This window comes from Molossus molossus, unplaced genomic scaffold (assembly GCF_014108415.1).
Source record: "Molossus molossus isolate mMolMol1 unplaced genomic scaffold, mMolMol1.p scaffold_m16_p_6, whole genome shotgun sequence".
Taxonomy (NCBI): Eukaryota; Metazoa; Chordata; class Mammalia; order Chiroptera; family Molossidae; genus Molossus; species Molossus molossus.
The window spans coordinates 35,446,592-35,456,991 of NW_023425399.1; the positions used below are offsets into that span (position 1 = coordinate 35,446,592).

The 10,400-nt window shown below is 39.9% G+C and overlaps 1 protein-coding gene across 1 annotated transcript; it reads left to right on the forward strand.

Moving 5' to 3' along the window:
* Positions 1-2,307: 2,307 nt before the first annotated feature.
* LOC118619319 (phosphoserine aminotransferase-like) lies at positions 2,308-3,474 on the forward strand. Its single transcript, XM_036246004.1, is given in 2 exon segments — positions 2,308-2,882; positions 2,884-3,474. Coding segments are annotated over 2 exon segments (1,110 nt in total). The 3' UTR covers positions 3,419-3,474.
* Positions 3,475-10,400: the final 6,926 nt, after the last annotated feature.

Genomic DNA, 10,400 nt, shown 5'->3' on the forward strand with positions numbered 1-10,400 from the left:
AGTCCTCAGCTTCCTCTACTCTGCTATTTAGACTTTCCAATGTGCTTTTATTTCTGATATGTCATTCTTCATTTCTTCCTGGTGGTTTTTAATTTCCAACTGGCTGATTTTCAACATTTCTATGTCTTAACTCATGGTGTTCATGTCCTTACACATGCTGTTGAGCTTCCTCAAGATCATGGCTCTGAATTCTAGTTCTGTTAACTTACTTAACTGCACCTCATTTATCTCATCTCTATTAGAGGTCTCTTGTTCTTTCATTGGGCTTTTGTTTCTGTTTTTCACCATTTTGGCTGTCACAGTGGGCTTTGGAGGCTGCCAAATTTTCCCTCTTGGTGTTGGTGTTCTGCTGTTTGTGGCTCCCTCTCCTGGGTTTTGATGAGGCAGTGAGGACCCACTTTAAACACCACTGTCAAGTCTTAACTTTCCTGGTTAGACTTGCTAGCCCAGGGAATGGTAGTTATCCTCTAGTATTTTTGCCTGGAGGGTATTAGTAGCGGTCACCTGAAGAACCTTGGTTTTGAGTTGATTGACAAACTTCCTCAGGTGCTCAGTGTAAGAGAATTTCCACAGGGTGGGGCACATGCTGGTTGTTAATGGGCCTAAATTAGCATTTTAATGGCTACAGGTGGGGTTGAATCTCTGAGGGAGGGTCCGACACCTCTCCTTAGGGCCCTGGGAAGGAGTAAGATGACCACAGTCCTGTATGGCTGCACTCAGCAAATGCTCTGAGCACCCTCCAAATCCCGAGTGTCCCCACACAGTTCCAGTCCAGTCTGCCCTCCCTCTGCCAGGGCCCATGGTGAGTAGCTGCTGCCAATTTAGCTTCTGTCCGGGCTCTGCGCCGTGGAGCCACCTGGGATTTTAACCTGAGGATGCTGCTCTCAGCTAAAGGCGGCTGAGCCCGTGGCAGCTCCCAGCCGAGGCTACAGGACCCAGCCAAGGGCACAGCTTCCAGCCTAGTCCCCTGGTCCCAGCCCAGGCTGCTGCGGACTGTAGGCTCCCGGCCCCCTCACGAGTCCTCGCAAGCCTACCAGGATTGAGTCAGTGTTCCTGGTTATGTTGTCCTCCAAGCTGCCTTTTGGTTGCTCCTTCCTGACGATTTGTCTTTATTTTAGTTGTAATTCCAGTTTGGTCCTGGGAGATGGTCTGTGTAGCTTCTATTCTCTCTGCCGCCATTTTTTTTTTTTTTTTTTTTTTGTCAGCAAGCACTTTTTAGTGTCCGCTACTGATCAAGCATATTTAATTTAATCCAGGTGTAAAATATTAGCTTTCTGAACAAGTAATGAGGAACATCTCTAGTGATACTAGAGGGATGAGGGAACCAGATCCCTCCAGACTCATGGGCCAGAGTATTTTTTGGATGCAGTCAGAATAATCATATTCAGAATCCCCAAGGGATGATGAATTGTTTCATTGTTGTGGAGTTGTATTTCTGGGAATATAGCATCCCAGTTCCCTCAGTTCAGTCCTGGAAGGGGGGCAGCTATGGGTTTAGAAAGGCTAGAAAAAGGCCAGAGTCCAGAGTTTCCGCTCCATGATGCAGCTGGGCCCAGATCAGGCATCAGGCTAGACTCAATCCATCAGTCTGTGGTGTGGATTCCACGTGGCCACATGTGCTGTGTGGGTGAATGCAGGGCATGGGAGCCCCGAAAGCATTCTGGTGCAGGCAGTGAGAGAGAGAGAGAGAGAAAGAGAGAGAGAGCCTTCTTTTGTCTAGGAGATGAAATATTGAAGTTTTTCTAACTTGCAGTGGCCACGCCTGTTCTGGCCAATGACCTACTCCCAGGTGTGATCAACACATAGGCACCTCCTATGTCACTCAGCCCTTATTTGGCATGCATCTGAAACTGCCTTTGTCCAGTCCTTTCCCCCATTAATTTTCAGGGAGTAGACCTGGAGTGTTAAATAAGCTAATCTTTCCTCTAGTCCTCTTCTATTAAATAATAACCAGATTATTGCAATGGTATCACTAATATAATACGTGGAGTATGATGCATAGGCTATCGCCCAATGAAGAGTTGCAACAATTTTGCAGGAGGTAAAAACAAATGTCTTATCAGCTGACAGTTACCATTGGATCCAACAGCTTTTCTTTGCAAAATGGTATAACAGAAAGATAAACCTGGTCCCTAACTTCAAAGTATCTCTTTATGAGATATTGAAATGTTTACGAACAGTTATCAGTTATAAGATATTGCCTAAAAACCCCAAATCCCAGTTTCTCTTTAAAAACTAGAAGTCCTGAACTTGTGCAGCCCGCATGTCTAGTTTCTCCGGGTGACTCGTCTCCAGCACCGCAGCACCATGGATACCCCGAGGCAAGTGGTCAATTTTGGGCTGGGGCCCGCCAAGCTGCCGCGCTCGGTATTGTTAGAGATACCAAAAGAATTATTAGACTACAAAGGCATTGCGATTAGTGTTCTTGAAATGAGCCACAGGTAGTCAGATTTTGCTGAGATTCTTAACAACACAGAGAATCTTGTACGGGAATTGCTAGCTGTTCCAGAAAACTACAAGGTGATATTTATGCAAGGAGGTGGGTGTGCCCAGCTCAGTGCTGTCCCCTTAAACCTGATTGGACTGAAAGCAGGAAGGTGTGCCGACTCTGTGATGACAGAAACTTGGTCAGCTAAAGCCACACAAGAAGCCAAGAAGTTTGGGACTGTGAACATTGTCCACCCTAAACTTGGGAGTTATACAAAAATTGTAGAGCCAAGCATGTGGCCCCTCAGCCCGGAGTCCTCCTATGTGTATTACTGCGCCAACGAGACTGTGCACGGCGTGGAGTTGGACTATATCCCTGACGTCAAGGGAGCAGTGCTTATTTGCGACATGTCCTCAAACTTCCTATCCAAGCCAGTGGATGTTCCCAAGTTTGGGTGATTTTGCTGGTGCGCAGAAGAATGTTGGCTCTGCAGGGGTCACAGTGGTGATCGACCGAGATGACCTGCTGGGGTTCGCCCTCAGAGAGTGTCCCTCGGTCCTGGAGTACAAAGTGCAGGCTGGAAACAACGCCTTGTGCAACACACCTCCCTGCTTCAGCATTTACGTCATGGGCTTGGTCCTAGAGTGGATTAAGAACAACGGCAGCGCGGCAGCCATGGCGAAGCTCAGCTCCATCAAATCTCAGATGATTTATGATATCATCGATAATTCTCAAGGGTTCTACGTACGCCCAGTGGAGCCCCAGAGTAGAAGTAAGATGACTATTCCATTCTGCATTGTCAGCGCCAAAGGAGACAATGCTTTAGAGAAAAGATTTCTCGATAAAGCCCTTGAGCTCAATACGATCTCCTTGAAAGGGCATAGGTCTGTGGGAGGCATCCGGGCCTCTCTGTGTAATGCTGTCACGATCGAGGATGTTCAGGAGCTGGCAGCCTTAGTGAAGAAATTTTTGGAGATGCATCAGCTGTGAACACATCCTAACCAACATACACATATATACTGTACCCTTGGACAATGTCCAAAATTTAAAGTAACTTAATGGCTTCAAAAACTTAACCATAGTATTTTTCTCAAAGGAACATGCTTATTACAGGTTTTTTTTTGTTTGTTTGTTTGTTTTTTCTTCTTTAAAGAATGGCAAAATATCCACAGCTCTGCAAAGCTGGTGGGACATAACAGACACCTTAATTTAGACTTCAATTGGAAGCATTAAAAAATCTCCCTTTAGCTTTTGTAATGGTTCTTCTCCCTCATGTTGTCTTTGCTGCTACTTTTTCTAGCTAGATCTCAGTATTCAGACTTGCCTGTGGACTTACACAAAGTGCAGTTGATGTTTCTGGAGACACAGACTCGTAGCGTTGAGGGTGGGTAGGGTCTGAGGGGTCTGCTAGGTGCTGAATCTTGGTCCTTTTCAAAATGACAGCAGTGGGGGATCCTGGTTTCCACAGCTGTTAATTCAGGTCAACCTTGATCCTGTGAGTATTTAGGGTTCTGGGCTAAAGAGCCATTTGGAGATCTTTATACTGTTATTCTCATAGAGATAAACGTGATATACCATATGTTTATATAGCAAGGCCTGTTTTTAATACCAAATAGTTTATATCTCTATACATTTATATTTCTAATAATGGAGTTCTCATGATATGTGTAGAGACTTTGGGAATTTGTAGAGTCCTTGGCCTTCTGCCTTCTAACATAGTTCCAACAGTTTTGTCCCCCCTCCCTCCTCGCTTTGGAGGCTGCTTCACAAGATTTCAAAGCTCTTCAATTCACTTTTATTTTCCCTTCAGTAAATGGAGAGAAGGTTAGTTGGTTGGCTGTTTATTTTTCAGTTATGCCGTGAAACTAAAAAGTCTCTGTTAAACTCCCTTATTGTTTGTTCACTTGACTGTGTTCGTTAATCGTGTTTGACCAGGGTGATGCTGTGAGTCTGGAAGATCCTTGCTGGAGTCTGTGCCTGTTTATCCTTTGTCAGTGTTTTGTGTTGAATACATGAAGTACATTAAAGTCCTAAAACACCTAAAAAAATAAATAAAACAGAAACAAACAAACAAAAAAACTAGAAGTCCTGAGAGCAATAGCTCAACATTTCTACATAGAAACATATGCTTTATAAAGCTCGTTTCCCCCTTTTTAGATCCGGCCTTCAATCTGCACATTGCTACCTGGACCAATTATTTTGTAAAGCTGACCTGAATGCTTTTGAGTTTGAGATCCTTGAAAAAAAAGTCTGATAGTAGACTCTCATTGTTTTGAAGACTAGCACTTATCTGAATTACCTTTATATCACAACATGCTATGGAACATTCAGACCACATTTGGTGACCAGATCGATATCACTGAAATAGTTACATTAAAATTTTAAAGTATTATCAGTATATTCACCAAATTTGATTGTTAGTAACAAAAACTAATATTTTATTTTAATTAATGCCTGAAATCCACAGAAGCCACAAACACCTCCATTTATCCAATAATTTCTTTTTAAATCAAACTTCTAGAACAATAATTACAAGTGCTAAGAAGTAGCAAAACTGACTGTGAATAGAATTGGCTTTTGTTGTTGTTGTTTGTTAAAGGAAGATAATTAGTAGGAAATGGCAAACACATAGGTGCAGAAAGAGGAAGCTGGGAGCAGGAAGAATCTCTCACAGGGAAGCACAGACACTGGCATCAATGAGAACCCATTTCGTTACAAATCTCAGCAATGGCTCAGAGTGTCCTGGAACAAGCAGTTAAAGCAGGTCACACATACAAAAGGGAAATGCTTTGTTTAGTAAAATTGGAAATAATAGAGATGTTTATGGGTCAGTATCTTGCCAATTAATGAACACCTTTCAATTTAATTTAAGACTTTTTTAAGACCTTGAACTTTTTAATGCAGAAGCCATTGAAAACTGCTGGAACTCTCAGGCCATCCACAGAGATGCCTCAGTCACACAACTCAGCCAAATGCAAATAAACAAGACATCTGTGTCCAAAAGTTTGACTTTCACACTCTGTGTTGGATAAAGCTTAGAGCAAATGCTGCTTCAGAAGAGGCTGACCTTAGAAGATTCTGGCATAACCCCAGTCTAGGAAGGACTAACAGGATTTATATGCACTGATAGGAAAGGGCCACTCAGCACCTGATGATAACACTGCATTCAATCAAGGGAAATTAAATTCTAACAGGATTAAAGGAGTCAGCAGTTAATACATAGGAGCAAGATTTCCCCCAAGCCAACATGCACATTGAAAGCCTATCTTCTATGGGAGAAAGTGCTAAGAACATGACACAATGCATTAAGGAAGGAAGCAGCTTAAAATACGTGCAGAAATCCTAGCTTTTCATTCTGGTATGGCAGCACAGATTAGGTCTGAATCTCCTAAGATTTATTGCCCTGTTTGCTAGCAATGAATGCAAAAACATGCATTAAAATAACATTGTGGAAGCAACCCAAATAAACTAAAATTACATATCAGGTTTGTAGTGTGACTCTTATACATGCACACGCACGTTCCCACGTGCATGCGCGCTCACACACACACACACACACACACACACAAAGGGAATGTACCAAAAATATAAAATATGGAAATCATGAATGTATTTTATTATCCCAAATCAAGGCTCTTTAATACTTTGTTGTTGTGCCTCAGAAACTTAGCTGTTTCCTATCAGTGTTTCTGTACTTCTCAATTTGCAATTTTTATGAAATTCAAAGAAGATGCCTATAGTTTATGCAAATTAAGGATCAACATTTTTCTAACAGCAGTTATAAGGAACTTGTCTTTTTCCCAAAAGCTCTCTCTGCCTCTGAGAAGAAATATGCCACGCCTTTATGAGCAATGTCACTTTCTCATCTTGCTTCCTGCCATGGATTCAAAGTTAAACAAAGGACTCAGCTGCTTTGGGTTGCTTCTTTCTCTTTGTAAAAACTGACTCAAGGCAATTAGATGCTCTAGCTAGTCAAACAACAAGCCAAGATTAGTGAGGGGCCCAGGCTAAGGAATAAGCTTGTCCTTCAGAGAGGTCATGTCTCAGCTGAATCTTGCCTTTCCCTGGGGACAATAGTTCCCTGTCAACCCTCTCTCAAAAAGGCTTGCTGTTTTGCTCACATTCTACATTTCTCAGGGAAGAAAACTGGTCTCTGTGGTAGACTAATTGCATTAACGGTCTCACTACTTGGCCCCTACCAGTGTCCTCACACTCTGCCCTGTAGCATTATAGTACCTTTGGAGTCTGACTTTAAGTTTAATTAGATTATATAATTTATTTTGGTCAGTGGGATATTAGCAAGTGTGATGCAAAAAGAGGCTTAAAGAGTGTTTGCATATTGAGGCCGCTTCTGTTGCGCTCTGTAATGTCTATGTGAACATGCCTAGCAAGCCTGCTGGAGGACGGAAGACACGTAGCATAGAGCCAAGTCAACACAGCCGGGCCCTAAATCAGCCAATAGCCAGTGAGACCCATTTATATGATGAGCCCAGTCAAGACCGGAAGACTTCTTTTACAGTCTACAATCATAAAGGCTTTGTTTCCCTGTGAATAATCTCTTTCCTCCATCAGCCCAGACCTTCAGAACCATAATTGTGACTTGAATAATCTTCCTAATAGAAGAAAATAATCTGGTGAGGGAGGAGTGTGGGAGGGATGTCTCCCAAAGCCCTCTCTAGTTACAACTTGGTATTTTTCTTGCTAAATTGCTAAATGCAATAAACAATAAATATGATTAAGTAATTAATTAGGTATTCACCTAGCTTAGATTAGTCCCCAATTGGACATATGGTTAAATGTGCTATTATCAGTTTTGATAGAGACATTTTTGTTTCTTTTTGGAGAATTTCTCTTCATAAAAATTGAGATGATTCAAGAAACAATATGTATTTAGGTCTGTGTTCCCACAAGTTTTTTAAAAAATCAGATTAGAGATAAAATGAACTTCTTTTAAACCTGCTGATTCATCTTTGTGGTAATAATCAATTGTGTGACAGAATTCAAACTGTTTTTTTAATAAGATAGCACCCTCATTATCTTAAGCTGTATGGGGGGGAAAAAGTGTTCTTTTTTTTTTTTTTTAATCCTCATCCGAGGACATTTTTCCATTTTTTGTACAGACAGAGTGGGAGGGAGAGAGAGGAAGAGAGAGAGAGAGAGGAAACATCGATGTGAAAGGGACACATCGAGTGGCTGCCACCCGCACGACCGACCAGGGCCGGGGACAAACTGCAACCGAGGTACGTTCCCTTAGCGGGAACCGAACCTGGGTCTCTCCGGACCGCAGGTGGACATATAACCGCTGAGCCAAACCGGCCAGGGCGGAAAAAGTGTTCTTAACTGGAAGGTTAAATTTCATTGTTTATTTCCAGTCCTTGAAATATAATAAGATTGCATGAAAACAAATCAATGTGCATGCTTTTCATAAGAGACACACACCAAACATATGGGCATTGACAATTTGAGTATAAAAATCATGGGGATAATGTATGGAAAGTATGAACCAAGAGAAATCTGGAATAATTAGGTTAATAAGTCAAAAAAGACTTTAAGATAAAAAATAAAGTAAGGGGTAGAAGGGTCTTCGTATAACAAAAAAAATTTTTTAAACAGAAAACTGAACTTGTATTCACATAACAAAATAGTCCCCACAAAAATGTATTACTGCCCAGCCGGTGTGTCTCAGTGGTTGAGCGTCAACCCATGCACCAAGAGGTCACTGGTTCAGTTCCTGATCAGGGCACATGCCCAGGTTTTGGCCCAGTCCCCAGTGAAGGTCACGCAGAAGGCGGCCAATCGCTGTTCTCTCTCATGGATGTTTCCTTCTCTCTCTCCCTCTCCCTTTCTCTCTCTCTAAAATCAATAAAGAAAAAATATTTTTAAAAAATGTATTACTGGTAGACTAAAGACTTAGTTTTCAAAGGCAAAGTAAAAAAATTGAAAGAATATATCTATCACTTTGGAGAAGGCTATCTTAAATAAGTCACAAAGTGCTAAATTAAAAAACAACTACATTTAACAAAATTAAAATTAAGAACTTTTTATTCAAAATATCATAGGGAAAATAAAGACATGCCACACACTAGATGAATATAGTTGTAACATGTCATATCCAGTTTGTCAATCAAGGTGCAGCACAATTACTTTTTATTTATTTGTACAATAGAAAATTAGATAGTTGTGAAAAGAAACAAAGTCTAGTTCTAATAACGATTGGATGAATTGAAAATAAAAATAAAAAAACTATTGAATGAAAAAAAAAACAGTACCACAAAAACTATGTACAATATGATACACTTTTAGTAAAATCAAACTAAATAATTACATTATTTAGAACTATATACATAGGAGACAGGATAATCATGATATAGCAGAGAATAATAAAAACAAAATTTAGGATAATAGTTATTTCAGGGGTGAGGGAAGACAGATGGGAAAAACAATGATTATATCAATATTAATAATTGCTTAAATAAAATGGGGGAAGTTTCATGAACTGTTAGTGCTAAGCTACATGCTTTACATATATTTTACACATATTCTTTTATATGCATACAACATTACATGTTAAAAAAATAAAATTAATCCAACTGGATCAATGTTATTTGAAACTTTATCAAAACTAATTAAATTAAATTCAAAACAAAAAGACAAAATGTTTTCAGAACTTGACATTTCAAAAGACTGGTTAGTCTTTTGAAAAATGAATTCACTTAATAGTTTTGGGTAGAAGCTCTGTATAAGAAAAGTATTATAAAAGTAGAGAAAGAGCATAAGGGGGAGAGAGAGAGAGAGGAGAAAACAGAATACTTAACTATACACTGTATTTTTGAAGTGGTAAACCATGCTTTTTTGGCATTATTTTTATCCCACCTGCTTCCCTGAAATGATAAGGGAGGGACTCAGTTGGATTAGAAGCATTCTTGACATTTGCTATTCTGAATGTATTTTCCATCTTGAAGTTACTGTGCGTGAAGCCAGGAGCAATTACTTTTCAAGTGGATACACTGTCACCACCTTTCAAGGTGTCATTGTCCTGCATTTCATCAGAACTGCTTGAGCCAGCTAGAGATTCACATGCCAGGTATTACAAATAAATAGGGAATTGAAATTCTTTTCATCTGTAAATCAAAAAAAAAAAAAAAAAATGCAAAACTGAGTTCTGACTAAAGAGTCACACCCCCTCTTGACAGGAAAAGCATGTATTCCAAGTATTCTGGTGTGATGCAAAGGCTCACATTGGCAGTCCACACACTTAAAAAAAAAAAATGTTTCTATTTTTCCAATGGAGTTTCTTTCTATAGAGAAACAATGGATTAACCATTTGCCAATTGACTTTTTTCTTTTTTTTTTTTTCTGTCAATGTTGATGAATAGCCAGTCGTCTAAAGCTTGATTTAGCTCTTATAGCAGATCAGTTGTGCCCATGAGGTCAACCGGTATGGACTGATGGCTGCTCAGAGAGGTGTTTTTCAGGTATGTAGGGACCTGAGTGCTGGCACAAAAAATTGCTTTGATTCATTTGCCTACTGAAAATTCAAATCACTTTGGGTAATTTATTTGTTTATAAATGTATCTTTTTACCTCACCTCAACCTTGACCCAAGCAAATTTGACTTCAAGGGTCATTTACTTTGTATTATACATATTTAAGGTGTACCACTTTGTGATTTGATGTACATGCACAGGGTGAAGCAAAAGTAGATTCACAGTTGTTCATATGGAAAATAAATAAAGAAATAATACAAGAATAAACTGTTTTGAGTACTCAAACTGTAAACCTACTTTTGCCATACCCTGTACATTGTGCAATTATCACCACAATAACTAACTAACATATCCATCATTTCATACATCACTTATTTATTTTTTTTGGTGGTGACAACAAAAGGATTAACCTTCTTTGTAAATGTCAAGTACACAGTACACTATTGTTACATTGAATCCCATGCTGCGCATTAGATCTCCAGAATT